Source organism: Hippopotamus amphibius, chromosome X (genome assembly GCF_030028045.1).
Source record: "Hippopotamus amphibius kiboko isolate mHipAmp2 chromosome X, mHipAmp2.hap2, whole genome shotgun sequence".
NCBI lineage: Eukaryota > Metazoa > Chordata > Mammalia > Artiodactyla > Hippopotamidae > Hippopotamus > Hippopotamus amphibius.
Genome location: NC_080203.1, coordinates 22,428,437 through 22,449,107, shown reverse-complemented (window position 1 = coordinate 22,449,107; position 20,671 = coordinate 22,428,437). Strand labels below are relative to the sequence as shown.

At 38.7% G+C, this 20,671-nt stretch overlaps 1 protein-coding gene across 1 annotated transcript in view; it reads right to left on the bottom strand.

The window, feature by feature from the left end:
* The window catches only part of LOC130841389 (fibrous sheath-interacting protein 2-like), a 67,066-nt gene extending 46,850 nt beyond the window's left edge, over positions 1 to 20,216 (bottom strand). Inside the window, exons 1-9 of the mRNA XM_057717571.1 lie at positions 20,118 to 20,216; positions 19,621 to 19,746; positions 16,864 to 17,025; positions 16,038 to 16,127; positions 15,551 to 15,690; positions 14,313 to 14,454; positions 13,501 to 13,611; positions 12,958 to 13,078; positions 5,334 to 5,615 (exon numbers count right to left, since the gene is read on the bottom strand). Coding sequence (XP_057573554.1) covers positions 5,334 to 5,615; positions 12,958 to 13,078; positions 13,501 to 13,611; positions 14,313 to 14,454; positions 15,551 to 15,690; positions 16,038 to 16,127; positions 16,864 to 17,025; positions 19,621 to 19,746; positions 20,118 to 20,216 — 1,273 coding nt within the window. The remainder of the gene's footprint in view (positions 1 to 5,333; positions 5,616 to 12,957; positions 13,079 to 13,500; positions 13,612 to 14,312; positions 14,455 to 15,550; positions 15,691 to 16,037; positions 16,128 to 16,863; positions 17,026 to 19,620; positions 19,747 to 20,117) is intronic.
* Between the last annotated feature and the right edge of the window lie 455 nt (positions 20,217 to 20,671).

Here is a 20,671-nt window from a genome sequence, read left to right as displayed (position 1 = left end):
TGTTACAAATTGCGGAGGGGGGTTTGCTCCTGGCATCTAGTGGTTAGAGGCTGGGGGTGAGGCTAAATATCCTACAATGCACAGGACAATCCCCACAACAATTATCCAGCACAACATGCCAATAGTGGCAAGGTTGAGAAATCCTAGAATAGATGGGGAGGCAGGACAATTATTTTTATAATATTATCTTGTCTAGTTAAAGCTATACTTGGGGGGACAGATTTGTCTTCAGGCAGGAGAAACTCCATCCGTCTGTCCTGCTCAAGAAGAGCAAGGCTTTTTCTTTGTGTGGGAATGCAGACCAGCAATAATGACTGTGCTGGAGACCCTGCAGTGGATTCTTGGTTGTGCCTCAGAGCCTGGTTGAGACAACCATATACATATACCCGATTTGTGAAAAAGGTGACTATCATTCCTGTTTCTAATCATTCAGAAATAAAAAGGATTGCAAACTATGTGTATGCTAACTAGGTTTTCATTAGAGTTATGGGTACCCCTTGGCATCCATGTGGTAGATGATGGCCTCAAGTCAATTTCACATGTGAAATAGACATCTTCATTCTCCTGTCACCACTATAATACTGTGAACATAAATCGTTGTATATTTTCTTTTTCAAAAAGCATTTGAGGTGGCCACTGTTTAAGATGCCTACCTGAAACTTTCTTCCTACTGGAAGGAGAAATTAACAGTTGAAGATGGAGGGAGCAATCTGCCTGCTAAAGTGATGTACTATCCCAGACGCAGAAGGTTACAGCCTCATCTTCTCACTGGACTGAATTGTGAGCTTTTCTTATGACTCCTCCTTCACAAACTTTTCATTCCTTCCTCCCTCTCACATTGTCTATGTTTACTGGCTAGTCCTTTCTTAAACGTTCTGTTGAACACATTCTCATGCTCATTTTTTAAAAGTATTTTCTTCTGTCTCTTAAAACTTCTTTTTTTCTGATTCTTTTCCCCTCCCTCTTCCTCTTCTGTCCCCACCCCCATCTCCTGTCTGCTCTTTTCTCTTTCTTTTTACTATTTACTGACCCACTTAACATAGCTTTTCATTTCTTCTCTTTCCAACCCCCTACCTTTTACGTACTGACTTTTCACTGGTTTCTCCTTTTCCAAATCAGTTCGTTCGTTCTATCTATCTATCTATCTATCTCTCTCTCTCTCTCTCTCTCTCTCTCTCTCTCTCTCTCTCTCTCTCTCTCTCATCTATCTACCTACCTATCTGCCTTAGCTACCTATCTATCCCTTTACCTACCTAGCTATCTATCCATCTTTATTGTATTCTCTTTTTAAAAATTTGACTTCTACCTTTTTAATCCATCCCCTTCCATCGCACACAATTGTACTTGACTTTCTTATTGGCTCCTACCCCTCACTCTCACATTGTCTTTTTCTGCTTTATGTAACACTTTCCACTACTGACTCATTTATAAACCTTTCTTCATTATTTCCTACTTCTGTTCCATCATTCTTTTTTCCCATCTTCCTTCCTTCCTCTCTCCTTCATTCTTTCTTTTCTTGATCTTTACCCCCTCCCTCCCTCCTTCCTGTATCCCTTCATTCCTTTCTCCTTTTTTCCCCTTACTTCCTCCCTCTTACCTTCTTTACTCTCTCCCTCATTTCTTCCTTCCTCCCATTCTCATTTTACTCTCCTTCTACTGGCTCCCCCTTTAAAACTTTTTTTCTTCCCACTCTAACTCTCCCAATCTCTCTTTTTCATACATTCCTCCTTACTGGCTTCCACTTTTAAAATCATCAACCTACCTACCTATTTACCTACCTACTTATCTATGTAACTGCCTACCTACCTATCTATTCAGCTACCAATCATCTATCTTTCTGTCTTTATTTTTGTCTTTGTTTTCCTGACTCCTACTTTTAAAAGCTGTCCCCCATCACATGACTTTCTTGATTTTTGTAATGGCTCCTGCTTTTTCACCCTTACATTCTCTTTCCTTCTTTAACTTTTCTTCTCTACTGACTCATCCTTTAAATAAACTTATTTCCTGCCTGTCTTCCTCCTTTCCTCCCTACTTCCCCCTACTTCCTGCCTTCCTTACCTCCTTCTTTCCTTCCTTCCTACTCCTTTCCTTCCTCCCTCCCTCTCTTCTAACCTCTCTCCCTCCCTTCCCTTCCTCTTATACTTTTTTTTTAAAAAACTGGTTTCCTCTTTTAAACTTTTTTGTTTCACTCTCTCTCCTTTTATCTTTTTAATATTGACTTTTTTTTACCAGATCTTCCATATAAAATCCTGATAACTTACCTACTATCCATCAACTTACCAAACTGCCCAGCTGTCATCCATCCATCTATCTTTATTTTATTGGATTTTACCCGAGTTCCTCTTTTTTAGATCTCTCTCTCCCTGCTCTCTACTTCCTCCCTTCATTCTTTCCTCCTTCCTTCATTCCCTCCATTCCTACCCTTTCTCTATCTTTTCCTCACCCCATTTCTTTCATGGTCTCTTTCTCTTTTCTTTCCCTGCCTGCATGCCTTCCTCCCGCCCTCCCTTCTTTCATTCCTTCTTTCATCCCTTCCTCCTCCATTACTGTCTCCTACCCCTTCATCCTTTTTCCTTTCATCATTTCTTCCTTCCTTCCTCCTGCCTCCTCCTTTCCTTTCTCATCTACCCACCCTTTCCCTCTTGTCCTCTTTCGTTTCTCCCTCTGTCCATCCATTCCTATCTCCTCCTCCTTTCATCCCTCTTTCTTTCTCCTTCTCCCCCCTTACCTTCTTTCTTCCCTTCCTCCTTCCTTCCATCCTTCTTTTGCTTTATTTATACTATTTCTCTTTCAAAATGTTTCCTTTCTTACCCTCTCTCTTTCTTTATACTTTTTTCTTTTGTCTTTACAACTGCCTTCTCCTTTAAAAATCAATTATACCTATCTACCTACCTAGCTGGCTGGCTCTATATCCAGTTATCAATCACTTTCTTTCTGTCTTTATTTTAATGATTTCTACTTTTTAAAATCACACCCACCACACAACTGTATTTGATTTTCTTGCTGGTCCTTCCTCTCACTCTCAAATTCCTTTTCCTTCTTTATAGGACTCTTTTGCCTACTGATCCATCCCTTATAAACTGTTCATTTTTTCTTCTGCTTCCTCCATTCTTTCCTTGCTTCCACTCTTCCTTCTTTTACTAGCTCCTTTTTAAAAAATATTTTATTGAAGTACAGTTGATTTACAATGTTGTGCTAGTTTCAGGTGTACAGCAAAGTGAGTCAGTTATACATATACATATATCCACTCTTTTTTAGATTCTTTTCCCATATAGGCCATTAAAGTGTATTGAGTAGAGTTCCCTGTGCTAGCTCCTTTTTAAAACTTCTTTCCATCTGTCTCACTTACTATAATATTTTCCCTGTCTGACTACTGGATTCTCCTTTTAAAAATCCTATCATCTATCTATCACCTATCTATCTATCTATCTATCTATCTATCTATCTATCTATCTATCATCTATCTATCATCTATCTACCTACCTATCTATCTAATTGCCTAGCTGTCATCAATCTACATATCTTTTTTGGACTCTAGTTTTAACTGACTTGTTTTTAGACCCCCCTCTCTCCTGCTTTGTGAAGTTGTACTTAATTTTCACAGAAGCTCGTCCTTTTAAACTCCTCTGTGTCTCTCACTGTCACATTCTCTCTGCTTTTTTTATTTTGCCATTTTCCCTAGCCTCATCCCTTTTAAAATCCTTCACTTTCTTTCCTACCTCCTTCTGTCCCTTCCTTCCTTCCGTCCTTCTCCTTTTTTCCTTCCTTTCTTCCTTCTTCCTCCTTCATCCTTTCCTACTCTCTTTCACTTCCACCTTCATTTCATTCGTTCTTTTTTTGCACTATACTTTAGTTATTTGCTCCTCCTTTTAGGATTTATTCACTTTCTCTCTTGCTTTTATTATTTTTTGTGGTGGCATTTCTTACTGCCTCTTCCTTGTTAAACATCTTCTTTCTTCTCCTCTTTCTTACCTTCTCTCTCTAACACTATCATCTTTGTAGTCTTTTCTTATTCGTTCCTTTTTAAAAAAAATCTCTCTTAAGTTTATTATTGGCTCCTACTTTTTAAACTTTTCTGCTTGTGAAACATTCTTCCTTTCTTTCTCTCTCTGACTTTCCTTTTCCCTTCTTTCCACCTCTCATTCTCATATTTTTCTCTTTTACATTTTCTTATAAATTATTCCATTTGAAACATCTGCTCTTTGCTTTCATATGTCCTCCTTTCTTCTGTCATTCTTTCTTTCCATTATTCCATTTCTCTTCATCTTTTCCTTGTTTCCTTTCTGTATTTCTCTTTCTCCTGTGTGTGTGTCTGCACGCAGCCTGCCTGCCTTCTTTTCCTTTCCTACCGTATCCTATCTTATCCTGTCCTGTCCTGTCCACCTTCTTTCTTTCTTTTATTCTCTATGTACTGGCCCCTTTGAAAAATGGTTTTCATTTCTTCCCTTTCTAACTCTTTTTCTATCTTTTATGTACTGAATTTTAAAAACTGGGTTCTCTATTTAAAAATAAGTTCTATCTATCCATCCATCCATCCATTTATTTGTCCATCCATCCATCATCTATCAATCACCTTTCTACGGTTCTACTTATATTTTATATACTTTCCTACCTATCGACCTATCTTCTTATCTAGCTGTCAGTTCATCCATGGATCTTATATCACTGAAATATTTTAACTGACTTCTTTTCAGATTTCTTTCCCTACTGCCCACAATTGTGCTTAATTTTCTTACTAGTGCCTCCTTTTCAAACACTTCTCTCTCACTCTCACATTCTCTTTCATTTCTTTTGTATTTTACACTTTTCTACAGTCTCATCACTTTAAATTTCTCTTTCCTCCTACTTCCTCCTTTCTATCTTTACCCTTCTTTCTTTTCGTCCTTCTTTATTTTTTAAAATTATTTATTTACTTATTATTTTTGGCTGTGTCAGGTCTTAGTTGCAGCTGGTGGGATCTTTGTTGAGGCATGTGGGATCTCTCGCTGTGACGCGTGGGCTTCTCTCTAGTTGTGGCGTGTGGGTTTTCTCTTCTCTAGTTGTGGGGCGCAGGCGCCAGAGCACGTGGGCTCTGTAGTTTGCGGCACGTGGGCTCTCTAGTTGAGGTGCGCAAGCTCAATAGATGTGGCACGCAGGCTTAGTTGCCCCAGGGCATATGGAATCTTAGTTCCCTGACCAGGGATCGAACCCTCATCCCCTGCATTGGAAGGCGGATTCTTTACCACTGGGCCACCAGGGACGTCCCTCGTCCTTCTTTAAAAGCTTTTTTTTCCTGTCCTTTCTAGCTCCACTTCATTCACTGTCCTTTTCTCTTTGTCTTTCTCTATTTTTACCCTCCTTCCCACCTGGATAACCAATTCCTTTGGTATTTGCACAGGGAACCCTAGAAGAACCCGGGCTGTAAACGGGATTCATGATTTCAAGAATGCGCCGCAGCGCTCGCCGGCCCGGGTCGGGCTCTGGGAGGGGCGCGTGGCAGAGGCTCGCTCCCAGGCGGGGTTGCGCACCCAGGCCCAGGTGGCCTCCTCCGCGTCCGCCTCCTCGCCCGCGCTCCCGCTGGGCCCGGCTAGGCCCGCCTCTCCGCATTCTGCGCTCCCCACCCACTCGCTCTTTTCCTTTTTTTCAAAATTGGAGTATAATTGCTTTACAACCGTTGTGTTAGTTTCTCTCTTTCTTTAATTAACGTTTTCCTGCAGACTCATCTCTAAACTTTTTCTTTCATCCCTCCTCTCCCTCCTTTCCTGTCTTCCCTCTTGTACTTTTTCACTTTATTAATTTTTATTTATTTTATTGAAGTATAGTTGATGTACAATGTTGGGTATAGTTCTCTGTGCTATATAGTAGGTCCTTGCTGGTTATCTATTTTAACCTCTTATACTTTTTAAATGACTCCACTTAAAAATTTTTTTCTTCTGTCTTCTGCAGCTCTTTTTTTATACTGCCATTCTTACTGGCTTCTAGTTTTTAAATCTGTTCCTTATCTATCTATCCAATCTTCCTATCTTTCTTTTACTGTATTTTTCAATCTCTCTGTCTCCTGTCCATGACCATACTTAGTTTTCTCACTAGTTTCTCCTTTTCACCATTCTCTTGCTACCTCTCATGATCACACTCTTCATGTTAGTCCTTTCCCAGAGACTCTTCCCTTATAAACGTCTTTCTTTCCTGCCCCTTCCTTCCCTTTATCCACGCCTCCTTCCCTCCCTCCCTCCCTTCCCCTCTCTCCCCCTCTTTCTTTCTTCTCTATTTCTTTATATATCCATACACTTAACTACACACATAACTGCCTACTTACCTAGCTATCTATCCAGCTATCAATCATCTATTTTCATTGTACTGTCTTTCTGTATTGGCTTCTACTTTTTTAAACTCTCCCCCATCCCACACAATTATACTGAATTTTCTTACTGCATCCTCCTTTCCAAACTCCTTTCTCTCTTTATCATTCTCTCTCCTTATTCATGTAATTATTTTTTTCTCCTGACCCATCCTTTGTAAACTAATTTCTTCACCCCCTCCCCGCTTCCCCTTCCTGCCTGCCTTCTTTCCTTACTTCCCTCTCTCCGTTCCTCCCTCCCTCCCTCCTTCCTTCCTACACTTTACCGGCTCCTTTTTAAACTTCTCTTTCTCCTCACCCCCGTCCCTATCTCCTTCCTTCATACTGTTTTTTTTTTAAACGGGAGTATTCTTTTAAAGTTCTATTTCCCTATTTACTTACCTATCAGTTCCTACCTATCAATCATCTATCTTCATTTTACTGTATTTTTATTGACTTTGAAAATCTGTCATTCTCCATCCCTTTCCCAACTGTAATGGAGTCTCTTACTTTTAAACCTCTTCTTTCCTAATTAATTCCCTTCCTTCCTCTATTCCCGTCAACGTCTCTCTAGCTCTCCCTTTCTTTCGCTGTGTCTCTTTTCTTTACCTGCTGGAGTGCTCACCTCCTTCCTTCCTTCCTGTCTCACTCCCTGACCATATATCTCTCCCTCACCCCTCCTTCTCTCCTTCCTCACTCCCTCTTTCCTTCCTTCTGCTTTTCCTGTTTAGTTTTCTGACTTCTGTCTTTAAAAATGTCTGCCTCCCTATTAATAATCTCTACATATACATCTTTAATTTTCTTTTTTGACTGACTTCTTTTTAAATTCTCCCCACACTGCCCCCCACCCCCATGGGGTACTGATTTTCTTACTGGATCCTGCTTTTCAATCTCCTCTCCCCATTTGTATCACTCTTCTGTTCCTTTTGTCTCCTTTATTTTACTCTTCTTTTCTACTTACTCATAGCATTTAACTTCCTTATTTTCTTTTGTCCCCTCCCTTCCTTCCTTCTTTATTCCCCACGTCTCCTTCTCACTCCCTTTCTTTCTGCCTTTATATTTCTGTTTCCTTTGCCTCCATGTATGGACGCATGCATCCTGTCTTTCCTTTTTTTGCTTGACTTTTTACAGGCACCTGTTTTTACACTTTTTTGTTTTCTTGCCATTCTTCTTTTTTTAACCCTGTCTTTCTCTATTATCTTTTTTTGCTGGCTTATTTTTAAATTATGATCTATTTTCTATCTATCTATCTATCCATCTATCTAATCTATCTATATCTTTTACTGTTTTCTTCAATGACTTCTACTCTTTAAACCTCTCACCCCCACATTTATACCTGAGTTTCTTACTGGCTCCATCTTTTCAAACTCCTCTCTCTCACTCTCAAATTCTTTCTCCTTTATTTTACTTTTTCCTACTGATTCATTCTATTTAAAGTTCCCTGCCTGTTTTCTTTCCTTCCCTTCCTCACTTCTTCCCACCTTCTTTTACTCCCTTTTTTTCCCCTGGCTCCCACTTTTAATTTTTGGCTCTGTTTTTCTTGTACTTTTTTTTTTTTTTAACTTTTTTACTGGTACTTCCTTTTATAGTTTGTTCTGTCCATCTGTCTGTCTGTCTATAAACCATCTATTGTTCTATCTATATTTTAGGGTTTTAAAAAAATATTATTACTTTTAATCTTTAAATCTCTTTCACTTCCATAGACAGTTGTACTCGATTTTCTTACTGGCTCCTCCTTTTCAAACACTTGTTGCATTCTCATCTTTAATCTCTTATCTTTCCCTTTTTGTACTGCCTTGTCCTTTTCTTCTTTTTCTCTCATTCACTCTTTTTTCTTTGTTTTCCCTTCCTTCCTTTCTGTATGTCTACTGCTCCCCATCTTTCACTATGTCTTGTTTTCCTTTTCCTGACTACCTTCCATCCTTTCTCTTCTCCCTCATTCCTTCCTTGTTTCTTGTCTTCCTCTCTCATTCACCCATCCTCTCCTTCCACCCTCCTTTCCCTCCTTCCTCTCTTCTTTCATTCCTTCCTTCTTGCCTGCCTCCATTTTGCTTTTTCTCTCTTTTTACTGGCTCCTCTTAAACTTTTCATTGCTTCTCTCTTTTTGACTCTATCTTTTTTGATACAGTCTTTATTGCTGGCTTCTTTTAAAAGTCCATGCTATCTGTCTCTGCATATCTGCATCCATCTATCATCCTTATTTTACTGAATTTTGCTTTCTAAAATCTCTCTATTCCTGTGATATATTCACAGTCAGACTTGATCTTGTGATGGGCTCCTCCTTTTCAAACACTTTTCTCTGTCTCTCACTCTCACGTTCTCTTTCTTCTTCTTATTTTCTTCTTTTTCCTATTTACTCATCCCTTTTACACTTTTTACCTTTCTTTCCTGACTGCCTGCCTTCCTTCCTTCCCTCCCCCCCCCCCACCTTTCTCTATGACTCTTGATGACTTTCTCTCACTCTCTGGCTTTTCTGTCTTCTTTGCCTGCTGGCCTGCAAGCATTTTTTCCTCCCTCCTTCTCGCTCCTTCCTCCTTCTCTCTTCCTCTCGCTTCCCCTCTCTCCGTCTTCCTTCCAACATTCCTCACATTTTCCCTCCATCCTCTTTCCCTCCTTTCCTTTGTCCTTCATTACCTTTTTCCTTCTTATCTTTCTCCCTCTAACTGCCCTGTTCCCTCCCTCCCAGCCCCCTACTCCCTCCCTTCCTTCTTCTACTCTCATCTTATTGCCTCCAGTTTTTAAACTCTCTTCTTTTCTTCTCTCTTTGTGACTCTTTCCTTTTTTACTCTCTTTTTTACTGGCTTCTTTTTACCGTTCTATCTATATCTATCCGTTTATCTAGCTATCAAATCATCTGTTTTCATTTTACTGTATTTTTTATTGGTTTTACATTTTAGTTGTAACTCAAACAACACAACACACAAAATTTTATTTGGTTTTCTTACTGGCTCCATTTAAAATACTTTGTTCTTTCTTTTCTTTTGTTTTTTCTTCTAACTTTCTATTTTCTTGCACTGTCATTTTTAGTCTATCTCTATCTATCAATCATCTATTTTCATTTTACTATATTTTTAATTGACTTACACTTAAACTGACACTTTTTATAAAAAAAATACCATCATAGTAGGTTTCTTCTTTTAAAAAAAAATTAATTTATTTACTTATTGGCTGCACCGGGTCTTCCTTGCTGCTCATGGGCCTTCTTTAATTGCGGTGGTGGGCAGGCTTCTCATTGCGGTGGCCTCCCTTGTTGCAGAGCATGGGGTCTAGGTGCGTGGGCTTCAGTAGTTGTGGCACACGGGCTCAATAGTTGTGGCTCACGGGCTCTAGAATGCAGGCTCAATAGTTGTGGCCCATGGGCTTAGTTGTTCAGTGGCATGTGGCATCTTCCTGGGGCAGGGATCGAACCCGTGTCCCCTGCATTGGCAGGCGGATTCTTAACCACAGTGCCACCTAGGAAGTCCCCTGACTTACACTTTTTATCCTTTCCCCCACTGTACTTTTCTTACTTACTCTTTAAGCTTTTTTCTCTCATCTTCCATGTCTTCTAACTTTCTATCTTTTTTGTCCTAACCTTTTTTAAAAAAATGTTTTACTGGCTTTTCCTCTTTAGAGTCTTATCTATATACCTACTTATCTAGGTATCAGTCATTCCCATCTCTATTCTAACTCTTTTTTAGTGACTTTTCAAAACTTCCCCACCCACATTGTGCTTGATTTTCTTACTTGCTCCTCTTCAATTCTCTCTTTCTCTCTCTCTTATTTTACTCTTTCATACTGTCCCATCCTTTTAAACTTCTGTTTTTTCTTCTCCCTTGTTTTCTTGCTTTTATTCCTTTTGTCCATTTTTTTACTTGCTCTTTCACTTTGTTTGTTTTCTTTGCTTTCCTTCTGTCCCTCCCACCTCTCTCTCTAGCCTCTCTTCCTCACTTCCTTTATCCCTCCTTCCTCCCTCTCGCCCCTTTTTTTTTAAACTCACTTTTATGGGCTCTTCCTTTTAAACTTTTGTCTTTTATCTATCACCCATCATGTTTATTTTACAGTCTTTTGTCCCCTCTGAAGTCTCCTTTTTAAACAGCCCCCCTTCCCCAAATTGTACTTCAATTTCTTACTGACTCCTCCTTTTCAAGCCTCTCTCTTACAAAATCATATTCCCTCTTTTTTATTTAACTTTTTTCTACTGCCCCATCCTTTAAAAATTTCCCTTTTTTTCTTTCTTTTTCTGGTTCTATTCTCTTTGTGTTTTACTTGCTCCCTTTCATCCTGTTTCTTTCCCTTTTGTCTTCCCTCCTCCCCTCTTTCCCCGTCCCTCCCTCTCCTTTTTTAACTCACTTTTAAGGGCTCCTCTTCTTAAACTTTTTTTCTTTCCTTCTCTCATCTGCTATCTTGTTTTGTACTCTCTTTATTCCTAGGTTATTTCTTTTAAAAGTTGGTTCTACCTATCTATTATCTATCTATCATGTTTATTTTACAGGTTTTTTTTTCTCTGACTCCTTTCCAAGTCTCTCTCTCTCACAAGCACATTCACTTCTTTTTTATTTTACTTTTTTTCCTACAGATTCATTCTTAAAAAAAAACACAACTTTTTCTTTCCTTTCTTCCTTTCCTTCATTCTCTTTCTCAATAGCTCCTTGTCTCACCTTTTCTTTTGCTCTCTCTTTTCTTTGCCTGCCTGTATGCCTGCCTTCCTCCCTTTCTTTCTTCCTATTTTATTCTCTTTTTACAGGCTTCTCTTTTCAAACTGTTTTCTCTCCTTTCTCCCTCTAACTCTCTCTTCTTTCCTTCTATCTTTTTTGTCCTGCCTTTTTACTGGCTCCTGTTTTGTAAACTCATCTTATTTACCTACTTTCTATGTTTCTTCTCTCTCTCTCTCCCTTCTTTCTTTCTTTATGAGGAAGGTATCATTTGCATTTTATAGATGTGAAAACTGAGTTAAATACTATGCTTGTTCTTAAGCTTATTGCCTCCTTTTTAATATTTTCTTTTTCTCCTATTCTCCCTCTCTTGCTGTATCCTTTTCTTCCATTCAGTCTATCTTCATTGTACTGTTTTTTCTTACTGGCTTCTCCTTTTTAAAGTCTCTTGCTCTCTCTCTCTTCTTTTACTAACTTCTCATTTTTTTCCTCTCTCTCGGTCACTCCCCCCCTCCTCCAAATTGTATTTTATTTTCTTACTGGCTCCTCTTTTTCAAAAATTTCTCTCACTCTCACATTCTTTTTCTTTATTTTACTTTTTCCTACTCACTTATCTTTTTTAAACTTCTTTCTTCTCTATCTCTGTCCCTGCTACCTCTCTGTTCCCCTATTTTTGTCTGTATGTCTTTTTCTTGACCCCTTTCTTTCACTCTCTCTGTCTGTTTTCCTTTCTTCCTCATACTCCTTGTTTTTTTCTTTCTCTTATTTGTTTCTTTGCTTTTGTCTTACTTCCACTCCCTCATCCTGTGTGTGTGTGTATTTTCTTACTAGTTTTTTCTGCTCAATATTCTTTTTTTTCAAATCTTTATTGGAGTATAATTGCTTTACACTGTTGTGCCAGTTTCTGCTGTACAACAAATATTCTTTCTTTTTCACTCTTATTCATTCATTTTCTTCCTCTCTCCATTTCATTCTTTCTTTTTATATCATCTTCTTACTGCCTCTTCCTTTTTAACCTTTTTGTTCTTTCTTTCTATTTCTGTTTCTTGCTTAGAATATTTTAAATGTCTCTTCTTTTTTCTACTTAAAATTTCTTTTTCTATTCCTCTTACTAGCTTACTCTGTTTTACACAATCTTTTCTTAGTGGACCTCAGTTAAAATTTTTATTCTATTTTTTTTCTATATTTTTCTTTCATTGACTCCCTCTTTGTTTCGGTCTTATTTATTTATTTGTTTATTAATTTTTATTACTTTTGGCTGTGTCAGGTCTTAGTTGCAGCATGCTGGATCTTTCGTTGCAGTGTGCTGGCTCTTTGCTGTGGCAGGCAGGCTTCTCTCTAGTTGTGGTGTGTGGGTTTTCTCTCTCTAGTTGTGGCATGTGGGCTACAGAGTGCAAGGGCCCTGTAGTTTGCGGCACACAGGTTCTCTAGTTGAGGCGCCCGGGCTCTGGAGCATGCAGGCTTAGTTGCCCCGCAGTATGTGGGATCTTAATTCCCTGACCAGGGATCAAACCCATGTCCCCTTCATTGGAAGGCAAATTCTTTACCACTGGACTACCAGGGAAGTCCCTGTTTCAGGGACTTTTTTTTTTTGGTAATGTTTTATTTTACTGGCTCTTTTTCTCTATCTATATATAACTGTCTCTTTCTGTGTCTTTTTGTTGTTCTGTCTCATCTTACTGCCTCGTTTTTAAACTCCTAGTAAAGGCAGTCTTGACTACTGAGCCACTTTACAGAAGTGTTTAATTTGTTATAATGTCTGTAATGTAATAATATTGTGTGTATGTGTATAGCTATCTGTACATTCTCTACAACTTGACCTGTAACTGGGAAGTGCCTTGCACAGTGCCTGGCATAGGTAGTGTGAGCTTCTAGGATTTCCCTTTGCAGGGGCCTTGTGACCTCACTATATAAGCACATAGAGGGGTTTTACAAAGCCACCAATCTTTAATATATAGTTATGCATATTCTACTTACATACTTTGTCTTTTATTGTCTGTCTCTTACCTTCTGTCTCATCTTGACTTTTGTTTTCATATATACTTTCCTCTGATCCTTCTCGCTGAAGGTCATTCTTTTGCATTTTTTGTAAATGATAAGTGATTTTTTTCTCTAGAAGTACTTGTTTCTAAAATATCAAAAATATATTTAATATGTTTAAATTTAATATCAACTTGCCACTGGAAATGCAAAACAGGTATTTCAAATATGATGGTACATTTGAAGGAAGCCCTCATTCCGGTCTTGAGATTTCTAAAGTCACAAAGAGTACAAAGCTAGGAAGGTAATAAGAGTAAGTTTCCTTTTGTTTTCCAGCATGAAGAATGTATTTTAATAACTAGATCCAACTTAACTCATTGCCTACTTTCTGGAGACTGGTCCCATTTCAGACCAGCCCTTGAAGTTCAGGTTCAGACCAGACTGGCTCTCTCCAACAATAGCTATCCTTGTGAGTTTAGGCCAGTTCTGAAAATTCACACTTTAAAATATCAAAATTGGCAAAAGCCTTTCCTCAAAATAGCCCAAGTTATTGGTCAAAGCTCACTCTACCTTCCAGTGAGCTGCTTCTTTGACTTTTCTACGTTGTTCCTCAACTCTTGCTTCTCTTTTTACTTCTTCTCCAATCTTTGTCAGAATTAACATTTCTTTTGTTTTCCATTCCTAAGGAGCACAATGTCACGGTAGTCAGCAGGGGTTCTCTTTCATGATCTTGTTTTGTTTTGTTTTTGTCAATAAGCAAATTAGGTCAAATATAGGGCCTTACAGAAATTTGGACAACTGTAATGAAAATCTTACATTGGCTTTAGAATGGGCTTATCTTACTGCTTTTTCATTCAGAATGTATTGGTGGATGCAATAGAATGGCAAAAGGAAGGAAACTATTTTGTCGTTGTAAACAATTCAAGCATAAGCCCGGCTCCAAAGATGGATCTAAAAAGATGCTGGCAAGGGGATTTTCTCTCATGGATTTGGGGGGTTATCATATGTAATCTGTTGCCTTTAAGTGTATTTTGACAGAGAACCTAAACATACAGCCGTGTCTGAATGTTGAGGAGTGAGAATACAGGCATGATTATTTTTCACTAGAGTTAAATTATAAAACTTTAAGAGCAGATGAAGTGTGACTGTTCTGTGATGGATATATGTGTGGTATCAGTCTCACTATATTAAGTAAAAGCTTATCTGTTATAACAGTGATACAAGATTAATAGCAGTTTATTATTTAAAAAAATTATAAACAGCGGTTTACTTTTTAGACCTGAAATAACTTCAGGTAATATGGTGGGACTGCTAAAAATGTTTATAAATAGAACAATCATACATAATTTCCCCATCAATATTTAAAATTTGGTGTTTCTCACCTCTTCAATTTGTCTACGGAGACTAAGTTTTCTTCTAATGTGGTCCCGATGTCGTCTTTCTTCTTCCTTTATCTGGAGTATGCTCTGCTTTTCTGCCATGTTCTCAAGCTTGTTTAATTCCCCACAAACCATATCTAAATAACTAAGTAAAAGTGTAAATACAAGTGAAGATAAATTGGGTGCTTCTCTTATGATGGTATTATCTCTTCTGATATTCCCAAACCACCTTCTGGGTTGCTTTTTATTTCTTGAACTACAGGAAATGTAGAGTTTTTCAGGGGCTTTTAAGCTAGCCTGATCCATCAGCTCACCATGATGTGCTCATTTTATCAGACTCTCTGTTATTGTGGCTGGGACAATGGCAAAATGTAGAACAGAGTGATTAAAAGCATTTTACCTGGGGATTAGTCATAACTCAGGAGTTTTGGGAACATGAGTTTCCAAAGACAGCTATAATCAACTTAAGGACTGACTTCAAAAGACAAGTAGATTTGAATTTCCTTTAAAAAATAAGTGGGTACTGGCCTCTCTGTAATTCCCAAGTCCTTGAACAACCTGTCATGTATAAACAGGTCTGCAAACTATCAGTCTTCCACTCTGGTGAATCAGTATATATTCTGGCATATCATGACATGAATCCATGAAATATAAGAGCCAGGTGATGGGGAACTGACCCTCATCCCTGATAAAGGAGAAAGATAAGGAACTATAATTTATCCATTTGCCTCCTGGGGCATAGGCTTGGCCACTGAATGGTAACATTGAATGTGTGTGGGTAATAGCTGAATGAACATACACAGTTGGTTGGGGAATAACACCTATTTATATTAGCATCAGGTGAAGTTATAGCAACTCTCTCTTTTTGATCTTGCAGTAATTTCCTTAAACTTACGTTTGAAATGTGCTAATGACACCTTCTTTCCTCTGCTACTATGGACTTAGGTTTCCCAACTTCAGAGATCTGTACTTTAGAATTGTTCTTCAAATATCTGTTTGTCTTACCTCTTGGGCTCCTAGTGACTCCAATTTCTCAAGTAGAAACTCTCTTCCCTAGCCATGGTACCAAGGCTCCCAATCCCTGTCACCTTTTAATCTCCTCTCTCTCCACACTGAAGACTATAGGAGGTTAAATAGTGTCGAATACATTTTTCATTCTGCTTTCAATTATTTCTGGTACTTTTACAACTTTCTGGGGTCCACGATATGCCCGCAGAAATATGCATTAACTTTGGTCATACCTCTGCTTTATTAACAGCTCTTGGTCTGGAGTTGTTTGTGTACTTTCCTGTAACAACCAATCTTGGAATTGTGTGTTGTCATAATTGTCACAGCCTCTCTTGGTTTCATGCAATTTATTTACTTGTTTTTCAATCAGTTTCTGAGAGGAAAAAAAAGAAAGTTTTTATATTGGCCAGAAATAACCCTGTCCTTTGATATGCCTTCTTATGTTTAGGGCTTGGTAAACTTCCTGTAGTTTACAAATGTTTAATTAACCTGCATTTAAGTCTAGTGTGGCTCCACTCCAGACAAGTGAAAATTTCTCTGTAAATGAAAGACAGAAGTCTCATTTTTATCTCATAGATATTTTTTGATTTGTTACCTTAATACTTCTAGGTCAGAATATCATAAGAAAATATTCTGTAGAAGACCAAATCTTTCTTCTATAACCTACATAAAAACTTTCTTACAGGCCTCAAATAAAACAAATTTAAGTATTTAACTTACTTGTTCTCTTATATAGTTTCTTTCAAAGTCTAATTTTAAAGTGGTGAGATACTGCCTGTACTTATTCAGTTCCTTCAAGGTACATATAACCTATAAAAACAAAAACCAAAAACCAAATATATAAACAGAGAGTTGTAAAAATCATGAAACTTTCCAGAGAAGAGAGTCATAAGAACATTCATTTTAGTAACAATTTTGGGATCACAGGTAGTGATAGCATATTTTGGTAATAATTTGGAAGGCAATATCTCTCTATATGGCTGTATCACCAGGAAATTTCTATCTAAATAATATTATTTCAATAATATGGTTCACATCATAATCAAGAATTTACTATTCTCAATAAATTTGTTATTAAAATACCAGTATAATAATGATGTTTAACTTTCAGAAGAATTTATTCTATCAAGCTGTATTCTGCTAGGTTTCCATTTTGTCTCTGGTCTTCTCAAAGGGTATAGGAAATATTCCTTGACAGGTATACAGTGCCACTATTACTTTTAGAACCAGAGGAAAGGCACTAATAATATAGCTGAGAGAAAATACAGAAATAAATGTGTATGTATATGTCTTTACATATTCAAATCATTTGGTGCTTATCTTTTGCTTTTATCAAAGAAAAAAAGATCAAGCGGGAACAATTAGTTTTATTTAGAAACAGCTGCCTAATTTCTCTTTACTTAAATACTGAGTAATTCATTGAGTTTTCTGTTAGGTATTTCTTATTGCTCAATTAAAAGTTGACACAGGCTCCCAGTGAAGTATGGAAGCAAGTGTCTATCAAGTCCATAGGTTTTTTTTTAACAAAAAGGAGGGTTCAACCCACCTTATTACTGCTGGTGACATAGCCACCTTTCTTTAATCTCCTCAGGATATCTTTTCGCCTATAGTATGTTTTTAAATGTGGATCATGCAGGCTTTTATAGCCGGTTTCCAAAAGTCGACAATAAGGATCGGTCAGGTTAAAGTCATAAGAAGGTTGGTAAAGCTGCAAACACACAGATTCAAAAGCATTACATATGTAAAATGAATGAAATCACACTTTTAAACCTCAGTTTGTTGAAGTGATTAGGCTGTTCACTGAAAATAAAACATGCAAGAAGAATCTGAAGTGAAGAAATACAGACACTGGGCTGATTTGGGTAAATCTAACGCCTTTCTCTTCCTCTTTCACAGAGCTGCCTTTAGGCTGGAGGTGGCAGCCTCAACCTCAGTCCCATTCCTGGACACTGAGATGTGGCCCTAAGAGTTCCTGCAAGGTAGTAGGATACTAAATATGAGCAGAGGAGCAGACAGGAAGGGACATGGTGGGTTCTAACTTTGTTTTTTCATTTAAAAGCTTCTTTTGTAAGATTGTGACTACTTGATTGATGCCAGCCTCTTGTCTCTCCCAAGGGACCAATATAAGGAAGCTGGATTCCCTGACTACCAATGTCTCCTTAAAAAGGCAAAGAAAGACAATTCTGGGCAATGATTTAATTTACAATAAAACTAGACAGGAAGCGCATATCTTTCCTAGAAGAGAAACAATCAACAGTGATGGCAATTGAAACAATACTGCAATTAGTGAGTTGATTATTGCTTCTTCCTTTAGATGTTGCCTTTTGTTGGTGTTGGCATGTGTTGACCAAACCTTGGCTACTGACCTATCAAGAAAGAAAAAATCCATTCATTAAGGCCAGTGCAAGCTTTCTATTGTCAATCAAAATAACTGGTTTCTCTAAACTGAAGAATTTATTATGTTGTCACTACCTGCCAGTGGGAGATCATAGGGGAGACTTTTAAAAGTATGCAAATTGTTCTTTTCACTTAATGTGCTATCTTTTCCTGAAAGTAAAATGTCAAGGTTAATTGGCAAAGTATTGGCAAAGTGTTTACTATTAAGTTTACAAAAAAACCAATTTAAGGAGTTTGTGAACAGGTGCTACCCAAGTATAGTATACTAATAAGCAGATTTACAGATAAATTACTTGAGAATAAGTTTAGTATCAAATGTTGAGGGACTATAGTCAGTATTTTATAATAACTATAAATGGAGTATAATCTTTAAAAAATTGTGAATCACTATGTTGTACACCTGTAACATATAATATTGTACATCAACTACACTTCAATTAAAAAATTTCGACGTATAGGATCAGTTGTCAGGTTTGGATTAATGAATAGTGTACACAGGTACACTACATTGTTACATTTTAATCTTGAAAAGAAGACAGTAGAATATGAAAATTTCCCTTCCACTTTCATTCAAAACAATATGAAAGACCTTTAAATTCCCTGTTTCCATAGTGCTCTGCTAAAATGGTTTGCAGTTCAGGAAGCAGCAAGGTCAGGTAAAGGAGTGTGACCTAAGAAATCTGGAGACTGTGATTCTGGCCTAGACTCTGCTACCATCTACCTGTCACAGCTTTACCTTACAAGGAGGTCATGAAAGTAAAGTAAATTAAAAAACAAACAACTAAATGTGTAAATATAAAGTCTTACTTCTTTGAGGAGATCTTGCTAAAAGACAAAGAAACATCCCACTAAGTTAGTCTTTAGGGGAGTTGAATATAGTACCTGATCATGATTAAATGTATATATTCTGGGGGAATCAATATAATATAGAGCAAATCAGTATAATTATGGAAAAAATTCAGGAAGAAGTAGCTAACAAGTGAATAACAGAGTAACACAATATAAATATGGCAAATAGAAGATATTTGAGGAAGAAACCAACAGAAAGGGCTACATTTACAAAGTAAAAAGGAGTGTTATCACTAGTAGTGAAATACGCTTTGAGTATGTTTTAGGAACGCTAATTTATGGGAGTGGGTAGAACATAATGGTTTTGAAAATAGAAATTATATTGTTTTCCAGAAATAAAACTTAAAAAAATTGTAGATATTAGACAAATATCAGAAATACCAAGGAGCCCCCTACTCATCCTTGATGACACCCTAGAGAGTGGAAGGGTGAGGATGTCATAATTATTCCTGTAGAACCTTTTGTTATTATGATCAAAGCACACACTCAACCAGAGAGTTCAGAACCTCCTTCACTTGGCCTAAAGCTAAGGACAGGGTGGGGTTAGGCAGAGGACCTAATATGTGTAACAATGTGAGTACAGCACTCTGAACCAGTAGCAGTACTTTTAGTGCTGAGTGAGATAGTGCAGACCAGGAAAGATGAGACAATTGAGGGTAGGGACACTGGGGAAAGGCTTCATATAGTAGCTCATGAAAGATGGCTCAAATTGAAGATCAGGAAGGAGAGGAGTGCATGTCAGATTTCAGGAGCCAGATAGGCAGAGGTACAGAAGTAGCAATTAGCATGGTATGTGTGGATAGGCAGAAAAGACCCCCACCTTTCGGAGCTCAGGCTCTAGGTTGGAGATAAGGCTGAACTGGGTGTCTGAGGCATATCATGGGGCCTTCTACCATCAAAGTGAGGTTCAGACACTGAACACTTCAACTCATTTCAACCTCACATGCTGTGTGAAATTGAAGTTGACCCAAAGCAAAATCATAGCAGCATTTCAAGTTTAATAGCAAGCTGAAAACAGTCAAGAAAATCACTTAAGCACTATTAAAAATTAGTTTACCTTTTCACTTAAATTTGTAGTGTAGAATACATTATTACTTCCTGGGATAACAGGCAGCTTGACCCCAAGAGGAAGATCCAATAGATGAGCGGCTCTCACCTCTGGAATGGGGTTTTTTTGCAAGCTCTGTCAGATATAATTAGAAAGTTTCTTTTTTTCTAGAACTATTCTTTTAGTTTAGACCAATCTACTTAAACTTCATTGGGCTAATACCTCCAAATGAACCAAAGAATCGCACACTCAGGGTTGAAAGAACCTGCCCTGCTGACAACCTGGAAGGCCTCCCCGTTTACCAGGGTCACCAACTCTATCTCAGAGCACCAAAGTTAATCCCGGCCAGAGGCAGCTCTAGTCACTAACAGCCTGGGAGCCGGAAGCGGAGCGTCTAGGACCCCCGCCCCCGCAGAGATCGCCCCCTCTTCCGTCCTCCTGCCCGCCCTCCTCCCTTCCCAGCCCCAGCCCCAGAGCTCCAGGGGGATCGACTGGCCGCCACTCACGGAGTCGCACTGCTCCCTGTCGGCAGTTAGGCCGCTGGCGGCCGCCTTAGCGGCGGCAGCTTGGACAATCTTATAGCAGTTGCTGAGGTATAGATCCATGGCCACCTGTCAGCCCCCAGGGGGCCGGGGACCGGAGTGCAACAAGCAGTCTTCGTATCTTCTCTTCAAGCACGCCTTTCCAGCTCTACGCCCACATGCAGTCTAGGCAGCCAAGGCAGTGGTCGCCCGGGTAACGCGTGCTTCAGACCACGTCCCTCACAATGCCAAGTTCCAGGCTGCAGCGATGACGTCCTCAAAGGTCGTCTCCCCAAAGGGCGTCGCTCTCAGGGGAGGGGAGGGGGCGCTGTGACCACTCACACTGCCACCCTGGACCTTCCGCGCATGCGCAGGACCCAAGCTTGCCCAGGGGCGGGGGGCAGCAAGCACCTCAGAGATGGGGAAGTGGTCCAAAAGGATTGGTGTAGGAGGGCCACAGTTGAGACTACCTTTCTATCTGAAATCAACAGCCCTCATTTAAATTAAATCAGAATGTCAAACTTTGTCAGTGGATAGCT